We start from the raw sequence: 22,485 nt of genomic DNA on the forward strand, positions 1-22,485 counted from the left end.
AAGATGAGTCTCTTTGAAGCTTTATATGGCTATCACCCTCCTGATATTAATTTTCCCTTCCCTGATTCCACTCCTGTCCAGGCTGTGATTAATTTACTTCAAGAGAGACAACATATGACAGAAATTATACGAGAGAATTTAACTAAGGCCCAGCATAGAATGAAACAGCAAGCAGATAAGAAAAGAGCAGAAAAAGAGTTCTAGGTTGGAGATTGGGTATATTTGAGGTTGCAGCCCTACGGACAAGTTTCTATTACAGTTGGGAGGTCACTCAAGTTATCAGCAAGGTATTATAGGCCATTTCATATAGTTGCTAAAGTGGGTGCAGTGGCTTATAAACTACAATTACCTCATTCCTCTACTGTTTATCCAGTTTTTCATGTTTCTTTGTTGAAAAGGAAGGTAGGGGACAATATCACTCCAATCTTGGACCTTCCAGCTTTACAAGAAGATCATACTTGGGAAGTGCATCCTGAGAAGTTATTGCATATTAGAACTATTAAAAGAAATGGGATTCCAGTTTTGTAGGGCTTAGTTAAATGGCTGCATTTCAGTGAAGAAGATGCAACTTGGAGGACCAGTCATTTTTGCAAGCTCAGTTTCCATCATTTAAACCTTTTTGGGGTCAAGAAGGTTCTAAAGGGGGGGAAATTGTCACGTATAGGAGGAGGAAGTTTAGAAATAGAAAAGAAGAGTAATTGTTTTAGAGGGAAAAAACTGTTATTTTGTTGAGAAGTTGTTATAGCTATTGAAATTAGTCAATGACAGTTATCAAGTAATACTATAAATAGCTGTCATTCATGTAATTGATATTCATTTTGAAATGAATAAAATCTCAAACTTCTTTCTCTCTAAATTTCTTATCTCTCTCTTATTCTAATTCTCATCCCTATCTCTCTCTCTCTCTCTTCTTCCTCCTTTCTGTCTATCTTTTTCTAAAATCTCTGTAATCAGTAGAAATCTCATTTCTAGGTAATTACTGACAGAATACTACCCTAAGCCTTCTCTAAATTGATAAAAATCACATGTAGATCTTTCTTCGCATCTCTATATTTCTCCATCAAGCTTCTAATGAGAAAAATCGCTTCCATAGTTGAACGACCGGACATGAAGCTAAATTGATTGGGAGAGATAGAAGTGTTATGACATAATCAATATTCCACAACTCTCTCCCACAACTTCATAGTATAGCTCATGAGTTTAATTCTCTTATAGTTTGAGCAACTTTGCATGTCTCCCTTATTTTTTAAAATAGGTACTAAAATACTCCTTCATTCATCAGTCATTTTCTTTGAGTTTAGAATCTTATTAAATAGTTTAATTAACCATGCTACTCTCAGACACTTCTACACTTTAATTAGTATTCCATCGGATTCATAAACTTTACTCGCTTTCATTCTCTCAAGTACTTACTTTATTACTGAAAATCTAATCATTCTAGTGTAATTCACATTCTTTTCTATTGCTCTGTAATCTATATTCATGCTATTGTCACTTTGATTATTATTAAAGAGATCATCAAAATAATTTCTTCATCTTTCGGCTCATACATGTATAATAATATTAATACAACTGCACAGTAATATCCAATACACAAAACCAGCTTCAGCACATGTATGCAAATTGGAAATAATCATAGGCATGCATCAGAATTCACTTGGAAGTTATTTTATGACCATACAAATATAAATTTTGATGTAAAGAATTCTCATTTAAAAATTCATATAAAAAATTGATTAGAAGAGAGTTCATATACCATGTTCCACTTCCACAAGGCATTTGTAAATCTATCACAGATGAACTAAAAGTACGTTAACTAATTTCCTGAGAATTAATCTACAAATGTAGCTCACAGTGCCACAATTGCTACAAATTGATATTTTTGCTATTCGTGTAGGCATAGTTATTGCGTAAAGAAGTCCAAACTAGGAAAAGGGATCATTGCTAGATGTTGATGGGCCACAAAAGAGCACCCGTTATTAAATTTTTCCGCCACTGGATGGAGTACTGGTTAGTGGTTACTGTGTGTATCCACAATTTGAACCTTTGGCTGTTGGACAGCCAATGATATACCCGTTGATGCTTCTCATACAATCTTGTTGGTTATCCATCCAAAATCAAGGACCAATATCCAAATGAGAATGTCTTCAAGTGGCATAGCAACTTACTTAACTGGACAGAAAGATGAAAACTGCCGCCAAACACAGAAGATCAGTGTAGCTTGCTGGCCAACCTAGAGTTTCTTCTTGAAATAATCTCAGCTGCCCAGCTCTTTCCTATTTCAGTCTGAAATTTTCCTACAGAAGAAATGTTCTAAAACATGAACATATAGATGTGTGTGTGTGTGTGTGTGTGTGTGTGTGTGTGTGTATATATTTTATCAACATCGGTAAGAAAATCAGATCCAGCTATACTATGCGATTACCTGCTGTTGAAAGGAAAAACTCATCCAGCACCTTCCCATGTTCTGCAAAACCAGGATAATATTAAATGAGAAAATAGCTCACAGACAAAAAAGTGGATAAACTCATCTGAAAACTTACCCAGTTCATATTCCAATGCTTGCAAAATCATCTCAACCTAAACAGAAAACAAAACTTTAGGTTAACATGGCACAGAATGGAGTAAACGATACACAAATGTAGTTAAAAACAAAAAACAACCTGTTCTGGTATGTGGTCAAACATATATCAACAAGAAAGAAAGGGAACAAGACTTAATGAGACTTAAAAACACATTAATATTGCAATAATTAGTTATAGAAACACCAAAAGTTGTCAATGTTATAACAAGAACATTCCTCAGCCAACACAAGGTACTTGTTTTTTTTTACCCCATCTTTAAGAATCCTTGTGCTTAATGCATACTGGTCAATATAGACTACCACCTGCAGCTTCTGTAAACTGGTGCAACCAGTGAACTCATGAATGAGCTAGGCAAAAGCTTATCTGTTATCTCGGTTCATTTATGAAATCAATGAACAAGTTTGAACAACAATTTTGAGCCTATTATAAAAGAATTAGCACGAAGATAAGTGAGTTTGACTTTTGAGCAGAGACTTGTAACACTTTTTAGCGACTCGCATAAATTTAATAGATGACCCACTTTAAACCATCAAAAGAAAATGTCTTTTAGTACTAGATTTAGCAGAACATTGTTTTTAAGTTATACTAATGTTATGAAATTTTAGCAAAAATACAGCACATGAATAAAATAAATAACTATAGTATAAGATTTTTTTTTTCATTTTTTTTTATATAGAATATGGGTACATGAGTAAGGAAAAAGAAAATAAGAGAAAAATAAGAGATTTTATACTACATGATCGCAAATAATATAAAAAAGAGTATTGGAGTTAAAAACATTACTTTCATATTAATTTAATACAGATATTGCAAAATAAAAATAATTAAAAATAAGTGAGACACTTCTGTTACATGTTTAGGCTTGATTAGAGTATCAAATTCTGCCCAAGCTACATAAATTTTAACCGAAGAAGCTAGATACTAAATGGTAAGCTTTTTGAATCATAAACCTATTTCTTTAACACATAATTCATAGAACTTCTATTTGAATGCTCAAATTATACATACTTTGTCAAAATCTTTCACAAGGTTGGCCTCCAAGGAAGCATTGTTTTCATACTCTGCCCATAATTCTTTGATCTCCACAGCTGCAATGAGAAATTAGTTAATCACACATGATTCAAAGATGAAACTGATCAGCAATCTAAGATTGAAAAGGTAACAAGGGTTAGTAAGTACCCCTCATTCCTCCACCAAGAACTTCACACATTTCATTTAAGGCTGCTTGCTCCCGTCTGCTCTTTTCTTGTTTAGGCACACCATCAGCTGGTGTTATATCTCCAACAATAGCTATCAAAGTTCAAATCCCAATTCAAAAACTTCAAAACCACAAGAAAATGCATGTGCATTTATTCTAAAAAAAATGAAGTTAAAATGTAGAAAGAAAAATAAGAGAGAAGAGAGAGAGAGAGAGAGTAAAAATAGAATCACCAATCCATACTAATTCTGTTATTGAGAGCCCACAAAGTTTATGAAATTGATTCTATTTAATATGTTGAGTGCCCCTAAACCCACCCACCCCACTAGCAACCCCCACCCTAAATTGTAAATATATATAAAGAATACACTATAATTCCAGAGCAACATTAAAATTCATTGTTGGAATATCACTTGTGGAAACAAGTCCCACATCAACAATGTACAAGAAAATTAAAGAGCATATAAGTGGTGGCAAACCAAAGCAAAATGGGGTGATGAATAGTCTAGTTTCAAGCCCAATTCAACATGTAGCCTGCTAGATTGATATTCACATTCCTGGGTCTATAATTCTCAACATGGTATCATAGCAAGTCAAGATCTAGTTTCAATTTTAGCTCAATTTCCCAATGTTGCTGTTGCATTTCAGTTTTAATTGTCAACCAAATGTCTCAATTGGCGCTTGAGGGGGAGTGTTGAAATATCACTTGTGAAACACGACCTACATCGATAATATACAAGAAAATTAAAGGGCATATAAGTGTTGGCAAGCCAAACCAAAATGGCTTGGTGATGGGGAGCCCAATTCAATGTGTAGCATGCCAGTTTAGTATTTACAATCCTAGGTTCATAATTCCCAACATTCATAAACATAAGAGGATCATGCCCTTGCTCTCTAAAAATATAGGTGTATGCTCGAGTATGAAGAGCAGTGCTTGGAGCTTTTGCTGGTATGTTTCTCTCTAATCAGTAATTCTTTAGGCTTAACTGGCATAAAATAACAAGCAAAAGAACCATCTTAACTTGTTCATGAAACCCAAATATTCATAACTGGTACTAAGCCTCCTAATATTTAGTCATGTTTTTTTACACTCTTTTAAGAGATGTATTGAGCTATATGCTATAAAGAGCCAACTTTATCCAGTTAACGAGGATTTAAAACAAAATTTAGTTACATGAGAAAAATTTTACACCCCGTTCCCCCACTCATGAACCCATACATTTTGAAATCTGTATCAATTTCATCTCATTTAGTTATTGAATATATCAATCAACCATATTAGGAAACTAAAGGAAATCAAAATAATACCTTCTGCTATATCATGCACAATTGCAATCTTTATACACCTGTTCCAATGAGGACAAAGACATAACCTAAGCAACCCCAATAAAAAGAAGGAAGCAGAAAACCAAATATCAAATATTAACACACCCATTATCTTTTGCCATTTCCCAGTACAGAATGAGAAACAGCAGGAGTACCCACTGATTTATACATCCATGTCCACATATTTTAGTAGTAAATTAAAGCAGTTTCTTACTTGCAAAAAGCCTGTTAACAAATCCAAAGAACACAAATATTTATATGTGGTGGCATAAAGCTCACCGATAAGCTGAGAGATCAATAACTTCTAAAAAGTAATAATAGTTCACAGAAGAGAATTCCACCAGATCAACACATATGCCCAACTTATTAGGATAAGCGTGTATTTAATGCCTTGTATATCAGTATTAATTAAACATTGACAATCCTACTTATATTTGAATAAAAAAAATGATATAAAAGGGAAAATAGATGCCTATGATGAAAGTAACGTAAATAATAAAGGCCTTGACATGGACATGGTATGAACAAGTCTAACCTTTCTCGGTTCACACCAGGAAGATCGCCAGCTATGAGAGCCATCAGAGCCATGCGGTACATATGGTCAGCAATTGATTCTGGGCCCTTTATCCCATGGTTGATCCATCCCTTCCGTTTTGTGGTCTTTTATTTTGAGAAGCAGGGAGAGAGGGATTAGAAATCTTCCAAATGCTATGTCACTGGAAATGTACTTAGGTATATATACATTTCACATAAAGCTTATTGTAGTTTATAAATAATAATCATAAGTGTAGGCAGTTAGGATAGCAGTTCACTTAAAAGAAAGACAAAAGCATAATAGAACATTTATCTGAAATACATGCCAGCCATTAACTCATGATCTAAACAAAGAGACATGCCTCCTCAAGAACATATTTTAAGTTTTAATCAAGTCCTTTCCTGTTATTTGAAAAATGATATTATTTCTTTTTTTTTTTTTTTTAAAATTTGTTTCCTGGTCACTAAACATCATAAATCTCTCCAACCAGCAGCGAAATTCATAATGCAATCAAATCCAATCTCACAACAAACGTGTTTGTGAATGCTTCCCCAGGTTTCGCGGAACTTGGTAGACCTAGTTTTAGAAACTAACACGAGTACTGCAATCTCTATTGGATTGATTTCATGTGACTCGAATTGTCATTAGAAAAAAACTGTATTTGCTTAACATCTTTCTAATTTAGGCAGAATTAGGCAACAAAACCTGGCATGAAGTGGAAATTCCATGATCAACTTCAAATGGTACTTCTAAAACTAATTTGATAACTAAACAAATGCTCAAAACTTTCAATCGTTAGTTAAGGAAAACCAAAGAAAATCAAAACAAGCATCTTGACGCTTTACCTTCAACCGATGACACAATGTGAGGAAATCAATCGCAGACAAAGCGGAAGCACCTAAGGACTCAACATGAGAATCAGACTCCACCACGGATCTCGTGTGGCCCAAACCATCCGAACTAGGCATTTGAGAGCGAACCAAAACGATTCTCGAAGACGGAGCTTCGTTTAAGAAAGCGGGTCGTGATGAGACCCGATTGAAGAAGGCGATGGGAGAGCGAGGAGATAGAGAGCGACCCAGCTGAGGCGCACACTGAATTGATGGATTAACCGCCATTGTTGGTTGATGCTGTTGTGGAGATCTAAACAGGAAGACAGAAAAGAAAAAAGAGCTGGATTGAGAAAGAGAGACTGATTTTTTTTTTAATTATTTTTTACAAATAGCGGTCTGGTTCTCCGTCTCTGTGCTCTCCAGTCCACCTCTAGGCTCGCTACAAGACAAAACGTCTCTCACGCTCGCCTTGACGCACGTAGTCACAAAACATACCTCGGTCGCCTTTATTTTTTGCCCTTCATTAATTACGCATTTGCCATTATTCGTACTAAAACTCAAATTTATTTTGGGTAAATCACAATTTAGATTGGTTAGAACTATAATTTAGTTTTATAATTTTAAAATTAAATAATTTAATTTTTGATATTTTATTTTCATAAAAAAATATTCATAATTTATTTAATTATTCTTTCTTGAAAATATAAAAAAATGATTATTAATGTGATAAACAGCTAATTTAATTAAAAAGGAGGTGATAATATTAATTTTAAAAAATTATATAAATATTTATTATATTTAATAGAGATAAAGAATAAAATTAAAAAAAAGTTAATTCTACTCGATCTTCTAAATGTAGAGATAATTTTAAATAAAATAAAAAATTAAATATAATTATTATTTATAGACGGAATGAGTAATAAATTTATAAATTTATCCCTACTATTAAAATTTTAATTAAATTACTATTACCTTTAATAAAAATATCAAAATATCTTTAACTCTAATTTTATTTTAAAAATAATTTAATGTTAAAATTTTATTTTATTGATAATTCAATTATTAAGATTTGATTAAACCTATAACTTAATCTTTAAAGTCAACCCATAAAAATCAACCCATAAACCCAAATTGGCGTTCAGCAAAGCCAACCGTAGCAATGCCACCTCTAACTCTTGAAGCACACAAAAAACTCTCCCTAAAACAAAGAGAAACACAGGTGAAAAATGAAACTTTGGAAAGAAAACTCTCTCTATAATGAAGTGAGAGTACCTCTTGCAAGAATCTTCCACCTAATGATATCTTGGTCTCATATATATCCACGAATGTGAGTTTTTCTTTTTTTTCTTTTTTTTTTAATTGATATGAGTTTTCTAGATAAACTTGGCTCAAAATCATTATCGGTCCGTAATTTTAAAGCAGTTTGAAATCAACACCCATAAAGTCCTGGCTTTTTTACTAGAAAAGAGATATTCATTAAAGAAATCAGATGTTCATGGATCAAACGCAACTTACAACAAAGCCTATCTAATCTCCCCTACCCAAGCCCAAGCAATGAAGCCCCATATCATTAAGAAAACCTAATCTCAAGCGGGTATTTGACCCACAAAGTATACCCACTGTTGCCGATGGAAGCACCACCGCCTAGAAGAAGACTACAACATTAAGCACAAATCTATGGAGTTCAAAGGACAAACAAATAAAACCATCACTCCAAGACCCATTGGAGCTTCCCAAATTAAAAGCAATGCCTGATAAGTGCATAATTTATTAATTTTACTCCAATTATATTTAGTTTTTTTAGTATGTTTTTTTTATGTTTAATTCAGTTTGTTAAAATATATTTATCATTTAGGCATATTTTTAGATAATTGTGAAATAATTGTGTTAAATGAAGAAATTTTCAGCATTTGATATTTGTTGTATTTTTCAAGTGTTTCTATTGTTGTGGGTCTCCAAATTGAGTGTTGTTTAATCCATTGAAAAGCTAAGATATAACACTTCAAATGATAAAGAGGGACCAAAGCCCAAATCAGTCTCCAAGTTTCACAAAATGAGCTATGGATCTATTGCAAAAGCCCAGACTCAATGGATCACGACCAGTTTCAGTATTTATTTTGTATCTGGAGTTTCAGACGTCCAAATGAAGTAAGGCCAAGCCCAATTGAACCTTAAGAGTCACCTCTACAACTTCTATGAAGGGCTGGATGAGAGATGAGATCATTTTAATTGTAAAAAACGGCAATGAAGTCATCACAATGGGCTGGACCGTCTGATTGAACCAGTTCCGGTTTTTAGGCCATAACTTGGGCTGTAGACCTCGGATTTGGGTCCATGAGTACCCGTTGGAAAGCTAAGAAATAAGGCTACAACTTTCCTGAAGAGGGCAGAGGCAGATTCGGAAAGAAAGTTACTGAAAATCTGCCTTGATTCCATAAATGTGAATGCAGGCTAAAAATCTGCATCTTGAATTTCAAAACCTTTCCTAGTTTGATTTGGTTCCTATCTTTGGGGTTAGGTTTTTTACTATAAATACGTCTTTGGGCAGCAGCAAAAAGTATCCCAATTCAGAACTTCATTCTCCATTTAAAGGCTTTCATTCTCCATTCTCTTTTTAGATTTCTTCTTTATCTTTCTTTATTTATTTATTTTTTCTGTAAGCCATAAACATGAGTGGCTAAGTTTTTAATTCAGTTCAAGGGATTCAAGTTCTTATTTATGATTTGTGAGACCAGGTTTTTAATTTAATTTATGTCTTTTTGAATATCTATTATTTTCTGATTTAATTATTTTTGATTTGTTGAATGATTTGCTGAAAAGACCTATTAGTTAATTATTTGATTTGATCAATTGTTAGATCATCTTCATAATCCGTAATTATTGTGTAAGATTGAACATGAGTAGCAATTAGGTTTTATTGATTATGATTCAAGTTTTCGATAATAACCTAAGGAAACAATAGGGTGGATTAAATGATTTATGTTTCATAAATTGTTGTTCAGCTTAATTACTTCATTTTCTTAAATCAGTTATTAATTTGATGAGGATTGCTTAATACCAACTTAGTTAATAATTAGAGTCAATAAGAGTGCTGGGCTCGAATTGATGAGTATAGGGAAGTCAGGGGTTTACCTCGCTGTTTGGTAAATCTACGTTAAGTATTCAATAAGATATAATTGTATTTCTTTTGTCTATGATCAAATCAATGCATTGGAATGCGAATTACCTTGGACTAAAGTTTGTTTAATTGGAGAGTTTCTTATTTTTAAATCTTAATTTTGGATTTTTGATTTCTTCTTTGGATTGTGAATTAACCCCCATCCCCCCCCCCCCCCCCCTTCAACCTTTATTTCTTTTTTCCATTACATAAGCGCACAAAATTTAATAATTCAATCTCTAGGGTTCGACCTAGATTCACCACTTACTGTAGAAAATATTTCATATTTGGTGATTTTAGTTAATTTAATTTCTAGTGGATTTGACACCCATCAAGAATTTTGACGCCATTGCCAGGGACTAAAATTTATTGGAATTCGTGTTTTTGGTGTTAGGATATTTTGTTATTAATTTTGTTTGTGAAGTGTTGCTATTTTTAGGTTTTCAAAAAAAAAAATTTAATTACGGTGTTACTGTTCATTGTTATTGTTCATTAAGGATTTTGGTTGAATTTGGAGGGCGGACCATACATATTTTGAAGAAAACGATGCTCTGATCAAGATTAATGAATCCGTAGGATTCTTTAGCCCCACCCTCTTGAGGTCAAATTCGATTATTTTCTAGTGTTTTAAGGCATTTTTCTGTTTTTACTTTGATTTTTTTTTTTTGTTTATGACAAGAATTTCTCAATCTGGTGAGTTGATATTTGATCCAAAAGTAGAAAAAACAGCTAAAATTTTGAGAAAATTGGCTAAGCAAGCTAGGCAGATTCCGAGTACATCTAAAGGAGTCCAATCTCCAAAAGAGCTAAGTTCAGATTCGAATTCAGAGTCAAGTTCTGAAAACGAGACCATGGCTGCTGCTAGGACTTTGAAAGAGTTGGCTGCTCCTGATTTAAACCAACAGCCGTTGTGTATCTAATATCCTGCTTTAAATGTTACTTTTGAATTGAAATCTGGACTAATCCATTTGTTGCCTAAGTTTCATGGTCTTGCAGGTGAGGATCCACATAAGCATCTAAAGGAATTTCATATTGTGTGTTCCAGCATGAAACCTCAAGGAGTTTCAGAGGATCAAATCAAGCTTCGAGTTTTCCCTTTCTCACTGGAGGGCATAACTAAGGATTGGTTGTATTACCTTCCTTCTAGATCTGTCAACTCATGGAATGGGATCAAGTAGATATTTTTGGAGAAGTATTTTCCTGCTTCCCGTGCTGCCAACACAAGAAAAGAAATTTGTGGCATATGGCAGTATAATGGAGAGAGCTTGTATGAGTATTGAGAGAGATTTAAGAAGCTGTGTGCAAGCTGTCCTCATCATCAAATAAGTGAGTAGCTTTTGATTCAGTATTTCTATGAGAGACTGCTACCAATGGACCGCAGTATGATAGATACTGCTAGTGGAGGAGCATTGGTTGACAAGACACCAAGGAGGCTGATTGCTAACATGGCAGTAAATTCTCAGCAGTTTAGAATGAGAATGGATCACACAACTATGAAGGTTAATGAGGTACGTACATCTAACCTTGAGAAATAAATTTCTGATTTAACTTCTTTGGTGAGGTAATTGGCTGTAGGAAAAATGCAAACTGTTAAGGTATGTGGAATTTGTTCGGGTTCGGGTCATGCTACTGCCATGTGTCTTGCATTACAAGAGGATGAATCAATGCAACATGTTAATGCAGTAAGAAATTATGGACAGCCATAATACAGGTATGATCCCCTTTCTAATACTTATAATTCAGGATGGCGAGATCATCCCAATTTGAGTTATGGGAATCAACCAGTGCAAAACCGATACCATCAGCAAAGACCACAAGTGAACCAGCCACCTCCACCTCCACCTCCACCTCCACCTCTGCCTTCACCTCCCTCAAATCAAGGTATGTCACTTGATGAAATTGTTAAGGCTTTGGCTAACAATACTCAACAGTTTCAACAGGAGATCAGAAATAGCATTCAAAATATAGAGAGGTAGATTGGTCAGTTAGCCTCATCTGTGAGCAAGCTTGAAGCTCAAGGTTCTGGAAAGCTTCCATCACAAACAGTCATGAACCCCAGAGAAAATGCAAGTGCAATACTATTGCGGAGTGGGAAAGAAGTTGATAATCAGACTCCACATGAGTCAACAAAAAAGAAGAAGCAAGGAGAAAAAGAGTTTGAAGTTCCTGAAGTTGAGGTAAATACTGAACCTAACTTGAATAAGGTTAATAATTTTGTTATTCCTCCATTCCCATGTAGGTTGGCTAAGACGAAGAAAGAAGAACAAGAGAAGGAAATTTTGGAGACTTTCAAGAAGGTGGAGGTTAATATACCTTTACTTGATGCGATTAAACAAATCTCCAGGTATGCTAAATTCCTTAAATAATTATGTACTACAAAGCGCAAGTTAAGGAATAATGAGAAGATCAGTATGGGAGAAAATGTGTCGGCATTAATTCAGCGAAAATTACCCCCTAAGTGTAAGGATCCAGGTTCATTTTCTATTCCTTGCAGAATAGGTGATTCTAAATTTGAACATGCAATGATAGATTTAGGAGCATCTATTAATGTTATGTCAAATTCAGTTTTCCAAACTTTGAATTTGGGTCCTTTGAAAGAAACCAGTGTCATTATTCAGTTAGCTGATCATTCTAATGGTTACCCATTGGGAGTAGTTGAGGATGTGTTAGTGTAGGTTGGAGGATTGATTTTTCCTGCAGATTTTTACATTCTGGATATGGAGGATGATAGCGCTCTCTCATCAAATTCAGCTTTGATTTTGTTTGGAAGACCTTTCCTAAAAACTGCCAAGACAAAAATTGATGTGGATGAGGGTACCTTAACTATGGAGTTTGATGGAAAGACTGTCAAATTTAATATCTTTGATGCTATGAAATATCCTGCTGATAATCATTTTGTCTTTTCTATTAATATTGTTGATACATTTGTGCAGGATGTGTTTGAGTTAAGCATAGAGGATGAGTTAGAACATAAGACTGTTAGACATTGTAATTTAAATTTGGATATTGCTGATGTGGAAAAAAAATTACAATTGCATGGAATAGAGGAAATTCGCCTTAAGGCTTATGAAAATTCTAGGATCTGTAAATAAAAGACAAAAGCATTCCATGACAAAATAAGGAAGCAGTTTGTGATTGGGTAAAAAGTTTTATTGTATAATTCCATATTGAAGCTGATGATTGGTAAGTTGTGCTCTCGTTGGATTGGACCCTTTTGTTGTTACTAATGTGTTTCCTTATGGTGCAGTTGAAATTCAAAGTTTAGGAACTAACAAAGTGTTCAAGGTCAATGGTCATGAACTCAAGCCATTTTATAAGGGGTTTCAGGAGAATTGAGTGGATTAGGGAGCTTTGTCATGTTGAGCTAACGACGATAAACAAAAGCGCTTCTTTGGAGGCAACCCATTGGTGGCTTGTTAACCAAAATCAGATTCGTTTTCTTTTCCTTATTTTATTTTATTTTCTAGCATTTTTTTTCTTTTCTTTTGCGTTTGGGCTTTACATTGGGGACAATGTAAGTTTTAAGTGTGGGGGAGGAGAAATTTTTTGCTGCAATCTTTTTAATTGTTAAAATAAATAAATAAATAAATAAAATAATAAAATAATAAAAATAAAATAAAATTTATTCTCATAAGCTTGATTCATGATTCTTTATTAACTCTCGGAGAGAAGTGCTTTGTCCTTGAAATGACTTTTCTATTTTAGATTAAATTTTTGAGATTTTAGAAAAGGTAGTAGTAACTTTAATGATGGATTTTCCCTTTTCTCCATACCATAGAACAATTTTTTCCTGCATAAATCATTTAAGCTTGATTTAATGGTGAAATAATTAGTTATGTGTACTTTAAACTAATGTTATGCATATTTCAGAACTTTGTTTAATCTATCAGGGCACTTTATAATATGTGGATGCATAAATTGGGGGAAATAAAATGTTGAACTTGAAAATTGCTCCGCTATTTTAGTTAAGAAAACTAACCAGGGGTCTTCATGAATCCCATGTCGATTCTCAGGTCAAAAGCTAACTAGGATATAAGCAAGGTATTTTTCTGAAGGTGATGGTTGAAATAAAAAAAAAAAGTGATAACTGTGACAAGAAAAAAGTGTAATTTCAAATAAAATAAATAAATAAATAAATAAAAAAGGGACATTTCTATCTCCTCTAAGATTTGCAAAGAGCTATAATTGTTGTGACTTGATAAATTAACCTTGTGTTTTGGTGTGTATTGACTTAAAATTTTATGGAACTTTAATTATGTGAGCTTAATTGATTTCAAACCTTTTGTTTTATGTTGAAAAATTGTTGATATATTGGCATAGTGTTGATGGAATTTATTATGATGGTTATTACCTTACTTGCCTCTTCTTTCAAATTTTTAATCTTTTATTAGAGAATGTTATGATAGGGTGAAGTTAAGGAACTTTTAAGTGGAGTTGATTGAGAGTTTAAGTCATGCGTGAGGACAAGCATGGAATAAGTGTGGAAGAATTTGATAAGTGCATAATTTATTAATTTTACTCTCATCACATTTAGTGTTTTTAGTTTGTTTTTTATATTTAATTCAGTTGGTTAAAATATATTTATCATTTAGGCATATTTTTATATAGTTGTGGAATAATTGTGTTAAATGGAGAAATTTTCAGCATTTGACCTTTGCTGTATTTTTTAGGTGTTTCTATTGTTATAAGTCTCCAAATTGAGTGATGTTTAATCCATTGAAAAGCTAAGATAAAGCACTTCAAATGATAAAGAGGGACCAAAGCCCAAATCAGTCTCCAAGGTTGACAAAATGAGCTATGGATCTATTGCAAAAGCCCAGACTCGATGGGTCACGATCAGTTTCAGTATTTATTTTGTATCTGGAGTTTTAGATGTCCAAATGAAGCAAGGCCAAGCCCAATTGAATCTTAAGAGCCACCTCTACAACTTCTATCAAGGGCTGGACGAGAGATGAGGCTATTTTAATTATCAAAAATGGCAATGAAGTTGTCATAATGGGCTGGACCATCTGACTGAACTAGTCCCGGTTTTTGGGCTATAACTTGGGCTGTAGACCTCAGATTTGGGTCCATGAGTACCTGTTGGAAAGCTAAGAAATAGGGCTACAACTTTCTTAAAGAGGGCAGAGGCAGATTCAGAAAGAAAGTTGCTAAAAGTCTGCCTTGATTCCAAAAATGTGAATGCAGACTGAAAATCTGCATCTTGAATTTCAAAACCTTTCCTAGTTTGGTTTGGTTCCTATCTTTGGGGTTAGGTTTTTTACTATAAATACATATTTGGGCAGCAGCAAAGAGTATCCCAATTCAGACCTTCGTTCTCCATTTGAAGGCTTTCATTCTCCATTCTCTTTTTAGATTTCTTCTTTATATTTCTTTCTTTATTTTTTTCTGCAAGCCATGAATATGAGTGGCTAAGTTTTTAATTCAGTTCAAGAAATTCAAGTTCTTATGTATGATTTGTGAGACTAGGTTCTTAATTTAATTTATGTCTTTTTAAATATCTATTATTTTCTAATTTAATTGTTTTTGATCTGTTGAATAATTTGCTAAAAAGGCCTATTAGTTAATTGTTTGATTTGATCAATTGCTAGTTCATCTTCATAATCCGTAATTGTTGTGTAAGATTGAACATGAGTAGTAATTAGGTTTTATTGATTATGATCCAAGTTTTCGATAATAACCTAAGGAAATAATAGGGTGGATTAAATGATTTATGCTTCATAAATTGTTGTTCAGCTTAACTAATTCCTTTTCTTAAAGCAGTTATTAATTTGATGAGAATTGCTTAATACCAACTCAGTTAATAATTAGAGTCAATAAGAGTACTGGGCTCGAATTAATGAGTATAGGGAAGTCAGGGGTTTACCTCGCTGTTTGGTAAATCTACGTTAAGTATTCAATAAGATATAATTGTATTTCTTTTGTCTATGATCAAATCAATGCATTAGAATGCGAATTACCTTGGATTGAAGTTTATTTAATTGGAGAGTTTCTTATTTTCAAATCTTAATTTTGGATTTTTGATTTCTTCTTTGGATTGTGAATTAACCCCTCCCCCCCCCCCCCCCCCCTTCCCCTTCCCCTTCCCCTTCCCCTTCCCCTTTTATTTCTTTTTTCCATTACACAAGCACACAAAATTTAATAATTCAGTCTCTAGGGTTCGACCTGAATTCACCACTTACTGCAGAAAATATTTCATACTTGGTGATTTCAATTAATTTAATTTCTGGTGGATTCGACACCCATCAATGCCCTTGGATGTGGGGGAGGTAGAAAAGATTGAAAGACATATACTGTTGAAGGAGAGTAAAAATCCATGACCGAAAAAACTAGTAATGTAATGGCAGAGCTCAAGTGTCTCAATCTTGTATAGCCCAGGGACCAGTAACCCATAGATCTAGCAGCACCATCTCTCCTTTGAGAATACCAGCCATATGGGAAGAGCTCCCAAACAAGATACATAACCATAACTAAGCAAATATCTTCTCAACCCTCTCCTTGAAGCAAAGTCTGCTACCACCAAAACCCATAGCCAAATATACACAGCCCAAACTAGATATGGCAAGAAAAGAGATGGCCATTGCTTTACTTATAGGCTTCTTTATTGTCTAAACAAAGAGAAGAAACTTTCACTAAGGAAGAGAGACAAAGCTCTCACTAAAGGTCGGGCTTGGTCCCTTTCTTTCCCGAACCTTGAATAGAGTTAGATCGAAATTAACGGATGAATAGAGGGAGGTCTAAAAAGTTGAAATTATTTACGAAATTGTCATTTTGATAACTTTTCAACTTTATTAAAATGTTGAGTTTCATTTTTCAATTTTATGCAAATTTGCAAAAGAAGTGTTTACAACACTCTAGTCAATAGTTACAATTGAACAAACTTTTAATGCAGGTGAAAAAATATTAAATAAAGACTTGATTTATGAATCATTGGAGGCACAAGGATCCATGAAGGATTGGACGATTTTATGAATGAAATCGCTTTGGGAGTGATAAGATATTTTAGATGATTTTATGATGTTATCATTAAAGATGTAAATGAGTGAGAGTTACATGAATCAAATATTTCGATTGATAATCTGGATGAGGCCAGTGAAAAATTGAGAATAGAATACGATAAATTAAAGAAAAAACTAGAGAAACATAACAAACTAAAGAGTCTAGCTATTTTGTAGTTTGAATATTAGTTATTATAGCTTATGATTTTTCCCCAGGATATGGTCCAAGCAATCATGGCTAATATAATATTAAAAGGTATTTAAATTGAAGGGATGTTGAAAGTATAAATTTAAATATTAATAAGGTTAGATATATGTGCATAGAATTAATGTGAATGCTATGCATTTAGTGTAAGTATGAGATAAGTATTCATAATTAAGTGTGTGATGTGCCTAGATAAATGTATGGATTGTCTTTCATTCAATATAATCACAATCAATCAACAATCAAGAATATTATTTTCAAGATCAAGAATTTCATTTCCAAGTCTAACGGGCCTTTTTTTCCAAATGGGTGCTTTTATTTATTTATTTTATCACCAAGCAGGGGTGAGAAGAAACTTATTTATAAAAAAAGAGTGAATTCATTCACTGCCTTAATTTCTCAACAAAAGCCTAAGAATTTGATTAGCGACTGATAAATTTCAGCCAACTTCAGCCGGGCGTTAGTCAAGTCGTGTATTATCAAGGCTGCTTGTGAAGAAAACCCATGCTTTCAGAGACTCGATCACCTTGAGATAATGAAAGGGAGTAACAAGTGTCAACCAAGAGGCTGTAGACCAAAGAATTTTTTTCAACCAATAGAGCAGTAACAAGGGTCAACAAAGATACTTCATTTTCTATTGACTCCAATATAATACATGCGTCGGTATAATGCAATTAATTGAATATAATGTAATGTAATTAATTTGTAATTTATTAAATTTTTATTTAATTACATTTTATTAGTTTTCTTCAATTGATTACTCTATATATTAAATATATTAGATTAATTCATAAAGAATAATATATGTTTAATATAATTAAATAAAATATACTTTATTATTTTATTAAGTTTTTATTTAATTACATTTTATCATGTTCAATTACAAAATACTAATAAATAATTTATAAATTAAAAAATAAATAATATTTTTTTCAAAATAGAAACACAATGTAGTTAATTTTATTAACAACATTATGAAAAGTTATATGCTTAATTAAAAATTTAAGAGGAATCGTCATGATTAAATAATTGGATTATCGTTTGGAATTTGGGAAATCCTGCCGTGTCAAATTTCTAATGAGTAACAATTTCAAAAGATGGGATGAGAAATTGTTGTTATTGTTAGTGGTAGGAAATTTGTGTGGTAATATCAAGAGATAACTAGAATTCTACTTGGCACCAAACCAAGTGCTGGAAATTAAAATCACTAGCCAATTAACTTGCAAGAAATTTGAAATTTATCCTCGCTTTGATTTTGATGGATGCCCATGACTTTGAAAATAATGATTTTTTTTTCTTTTCTTTTAATTAGAAATTAAGTTTTAATTAATTTATTTTAATTTAGTTATTCTGAAATTATCTTACAACTATAGATAAAGACAGAAAGAAGTTTGCTAAAAGATAAGAAGCTATGGAGAAGTTTGCTGAAGGTGGAAAAGTGGTCAGTTAAGTAACCTTCAGCATATGTACAGGAATGCAAGATGTGGTGAAGTATGCATTCAAATAGTCCCAAATGCTTTCAAGTGAGATTATAAATAGAAGATGATCTGCAATATAGAACCTCACTCAATCAACTAATGAGTAAAAAAAATAAAATATAATCAAAAAACGATTAATCCAATACTTCAAAATTTCTTTCAATTTCAATTTAGATTTACTTTATATAAAGTCGAAATGACATTTAGTGTAGTCGATTATTATGATTATTTAATTTAAAAATAAAAATCGTATTAAGTTGATATACTCCGTATCTTATATACTTACATTTTTAAACTGTTATATAATAATAATAATAATAATAATAATAATAATAATAATAATATAAATTTGCCAACTAATTGTTTTTCAAAATCAAATAAAAGAAAATTAATTTAAAAATTTCCATTTAGAACCATGCCAGTGAAGTGATGTTTCTGGACACTACAAGAATTATAGTGCAACAAGTTGCCTAACTTACAAAATACATCTAATCGACCATTTCTAAATTTTGACGTGTAGTTAATTTCTAGAATCCAATTTTTGTTGACAAGTCAATATTATTATGCGTATGAAAGGGTTTAGAATAGCAATTGTTCTGTTGTGGAAAAGTATTGATGGAACTCAATATTAATGAGAAAATAACACTATAAAATACCAAACATCTTTGCAGCTTGTCTCATGCACACACCACTTGTTTTCATAGTCGGTATAAACGCTTTTAAGTGCTATGGCTGCTTTTGCTACTATTCTTTTCTTGTTAATTGCCGCAGCAAATCTTAGCTTCAGCTCCTGTTTCCAAATTTCCAATTATGTGGGTTGCACTGAGAGGGAGAAACAAGCTCTTTTAAGGTTCAAGCAGGATCTAATTGATCCTTCGAACCGGCTTGCCTCTTGGGTTGACCACCAAGATTGCTGTAAATGGGCTGGAGTTGTCTGCAACAATGAAACAGGCTATGTCAGCGAGCTCCATCTAAAGAATCCTCCTTTGGATGATTTTTCATCAGAAGTAAAATATAAAGCTTATGAGATGTCCAAACTAGGAGGTCAGTTAAATCCTGCGCTGCTAAGTTTGAAGAATCTGATTTATTTGGACCTGGGCGACAATAACTTTGTGGGCAACTCAATTCCTGAATTTCTTGGTTCTATGGTTAGTTTAAGGTACCTTAATCTCTCTGTATCGGGATTCCAAGGAAAGGTTCCTCATCAACTTGGAAATCTCTCAAACCTGCAGTATCTCGATCTTCAAGCAAATCAGTTACATGTGGAGAATCTTCAATGGCTTTCTGGCCTTTCTTTTCTGGAATACCTGGATTTGAGCATCATAAACCTCAGCGCAGCTACTGATTGGCTACAGGTGGTAAACAAACTACCTTCTCTGCTACAGTTGCGCTTATCAGATTGTCTACTTAGTGACTTTCCTCTTTTAGCAGATGTTAATATTTCTTCTTCTCTTGCTGTCCTCGATCTTTCTTGGAACTGGTTTGACTACTCTTTGTTTCATAGGTGGATCTCTCGTCTCAGCAATCTCATTTCTCTCAATCTCCAAGCAAATAATCTTCAAGGTCCAATCCCTGATAATCTTCAGAACTTTACTTCACTAAAGAATCTTGATCTATCATTTAACAATTTAAACTCTGGATTACCCAATTGGTTCCACAGTTTCAGTCATCTTGAGTACCTTAACTTTTGCTCCTGCAACCTGCATGGTACAATATCTAGTGCCATTTCCAACCTGAGCTCTACTTTTAATAACCTTGAACTTTCATTCAATTATGAATTAAGTGGGAAAATTCCAAGATCGTTTGGAAAACTTTGCAACTTGGTGTCCATTTCCCTGACCGGTGTTAATCTTGATCAAGATGTATCTGAAGTTTTGGAAATTCTGTCAGGCTGCGCTTCTAATACCTTAGAGTCGGTATATATGGGTAATTGTACACTTTCTGGTCATCTGATTAACCAACTTGGTCAATTCAAACGTCTTAACCTTTTGTCCCTGTGGGGTAATTCAATTTCTGGTCCAATTCCAGTGTCTCTTGGTGAACTTTCATCCTTAAAAACTCTGTACCTTTATGGTAACGAATTGAATGGCAGTCTTCCTACAAGTTTTGGCAAGCTTTCAAAATTAGAAGACGCAGTGATCTCTCAGAATTTGTTGAAGGGTGTTGTTTCAGAAGTTCACTTTGCTAATCTCGCAAGATTGAAGGCCTTCAATGCATATGGAAACTCATTGGTGCTGAAAGTCGACACTGACTGGGTTCCTCCTTTCCGTGTTGAAACCTTAGCACTGGGATCTTGGCAATTAGGTCCTCGATTTCCGTCTTGGCTTCAGTCTCAAGAGGACTTACTAAAATTAGATATTTCTAACTCGGGAATTTTTGATTCTGTTCCTGCTTGGTTTTGGAATTTGTCTCTCCAGTTCACAGTTCTTAATCTATCCCACAATCAAATCTATGGACAAATTCCAAGCATAGATGCGTTTTCATACTCACTGGTTATTGATTTGAGCTCAAATAAATTTATAGGTCCATTGCCTCCTGTCTCCTCTCGTGTAGCTGCTTTGGATGTTTCCAACAATTCATTGTCAGGGTCAATATCCAACTTCTTGTGTGACAAGATGAATGAACCAAGCCAAATCGAAGTTCTCAATCTTGCTGATAACCATTTCTCTGATGAAATACCTGACTGTTGGGGAAATTGGCAGAAATTGGTCGCTATAAAGTTAGCCAACAACAAATTTTCGGGTAATATTCCAGACTCAGTGGGAACTTTGAGTTCCCTTCAGTCGTTGAACCTACGCAAAAACAATCTCTCCGGAAAGCTACCTCTGTCCCTGAGAAATTGTTCTAAGTTGGGGTCAATTGATTTCTCTGAGAATGACTTTGATGGAAATATACCAACATGGATGGGAAAATGGCTTCCCAATATAATGATCCTCAGCCTTCATTCAAACAAGTTTCACGGTGCCATACCTGACGAGTTATGCGCTCTAACTTCTCTCCAAATCTTGGACCTAAGGCAGAACGAGTTGTCAGGAACTATACCAAGGTGTATCAGCAACTTTAAAGCCATGGTCATAAAAAATTATTCAGCAACTACGTTCATAAGCTATGAAACTTCTGGAGGGAGTTATTTTGAGGATGCACTACTTGTCATGAAAGGCAAAGTGCTCGAATATAGCACCACGCTTAAACTAGTCAGAAGCATGGATCTTCCTACAATTTGTTATCAGGAGAGATCCCCAGTAGGCAAGTCACAAGCCTTCATGGTTTGCAATCGCTCAACTTGTCACACAATCTTTTGACTGGAATGGTTCCTGAAAACATTGGTGCAATGGTAGAGCTAGAATCACTTGACCTCTCTGCGAATCAACTTTCTGGTGAAATCCCACAAAGCATATCTAGTTTGACTTTTTTGAGTCACTTGAACTTGTCCTACAACAATTTGATTGGAAAGATTCCATCAAGCACTCAATTACAAAGCTTTAGTGCATCCTGCTTTGTGGGGAACAAACTCTGTGGAGCACCACTCGCAGAGAGTTGCAATGAAAATGATGCAACACCTAAGATTGGTAATGATGGAGAAGAAAGTACAGGGCTAGAAGTAGGTTGGAAGGTTGTGCGCATTACAATAGGATTTGTAGTAGGTTTTTGGGGTGTATTGGGTCCTCTAATTTTCAACAGGGCTTGGAGAATAGAGTATTATCAGTTTCTTGATCGCATGTGGTATAGGATTGAGATAATGTTGCGACATCTTTAAGCCTTTTGGGTGGTTATTTTGTAACAATGTTTCCTAGCTACTATTTACAGTGCCTTTGGGCGAGAGTTTTTTTTTTTTTTTCTTTGTAACATATGCAGATTAAATAAAAGTTGGAAGTTTTATTCAATAGGTATTTTACTTGTAGAACTAATTTCACTTATAAGATCAATGAACTTACATTAAAGTTTGGCTTTGGTAATAAATTACTTAATATTTTGTTTTAAAATAGATTCACCATTAGCAAAACTTCTGATAGAGATTTAAACAAATTTTTTATGTGGTGACTAATTATTTTATCTTATTTTTAATTATATCTTGGTTGATCAGAAGAGCCCTGCTGCCATGAGAATGAAGGAGAGCTTTGAGGTTCCCTATCATTCTCAGAAGAGACTCAAACATCCTGTTCCTCAAGG

At 33.8% G+C, this 22,485-nt stretch overlaps 2 protein-coding genes and 1 non-coding gene across 5 annotated transcripts; 1 reads left to right on the forward strand and 2 right to left on the reverse strand.

Annotated features, from left to right (window-relative positions):
• Positions 1-1,690: 1,690 nt before the first annotated feature.
• LOC110660702 (5'-deoxynucleotidase hdd1) lies at positions 1,691-6,891 on the reverse strand. Of its 3 annotated transcripts, none has more exons than XM_021819076.2 (8): positions 6,490-6,891; positions 5,645-5,769; positions 5,092-5,129; positions 3,765-3,875; positions 3,594-3,673; positions 2,544-2,580; positions 2,426-2,467; positions 1,691-2,313 (listed from the first exon to the last, which is right to left on the reverse strand). In XM_021819076.2, the coding sequence occupies exons 1-8, from the start codon at positions 6,760-6,762 to the stop codon at positions 2,282-2,284; spliced, it is 738 nt and encodes a 245-aa protein (XP_021674768.2). In that variant the 5' UTR covers positions 6,763-6,891; the 3' UTR covers positions 1,691-2,281. The 3 variants fall into 3 exon arrangements, with proteins under 3 accessions (XP_021674768.2, XP_021674770.2, XP_021674767.2); XM_021819078.2 differs by having other exon boundaries at positions 1,691-2,286; positions 6,490-6,890; XM_021819075.2 differs by having other exon boundaries at positions 1,691-2,297; positions 6,490-6,889.
• A 3,960-nt stretch (positions 6,892-10,851) lies between these two features.
• LOC131172328 (small nucleolar RNA R71) lies at positions 10,852-10,958 on the reverse strand. Its single transcript, XR_009142810.1, has one exon. It is a non-coding gene; the product is annotated as a small nucleolar RNA R71 (small nucleolar RNA).
• An 8,085-nt stretch (positions 10,959-19,043) lies between these two features.
• Positions 19,044-21,617, forward strand: LOC110660803 (receptor-like protein EIX1). The gene has a single exon (XM_021819241.2). It carries the CDS (start codon positions 19,044-19,046, stop codon positions 21,615-21,617), a length of 2,574 nt encoding a protein of 857 aa, XP_021674933.2.
• The last annotated feature ends 868 nt before the right edge of the window (positions 21,618-22,485 follow it).

This window comes from Hevea brasiliensis, chromosome 13 (assembly GCF_030052815.1).
Source record: "Hevea brasiliensis isolate MT/VB/25A 57/8 chromosome 13, ASM3005281v1, whole genome shotgun sequence".
In the NCBI taxonomy this organism is placed as follows: Eukaryota; Viridiplantae; Streptophyta; class Magnoliopsida; order Malpighiales; family Euphorbiaceae; genus Hevea; species Hevea brasiliensis.

Coding starts and splice junctions, on each gene's coding strand:
- LOC110660702 (XM_021819075.2), bottom strand. CDS start 6,762: ATGGCGGTTAATCCATCAATTCAGTGTGCGCCTCAGCTGGGTCGCTCT. Junction 2,581..3,593: donor TTGTGAAAGATTTTGACAAA/GTATGTATAATT, acceptor TTTTCTGTTTAG/GTTGAGATGATTTTGCAAGC. Junction 2,298..2,425: donor GTTTTTCCTTTCAACAGCAG/GTAATCGCATAG, acceptor TTTCTTCTGTAG/GAAAATTTCAGACTGAAATA.
- LOC110660803 (XM_021819241.2), top strand. CDS start 19,044: ATGGCTGCTTTTGCTACTATTCTTTTCTTGTTAATTGCCGCAGCAAAT.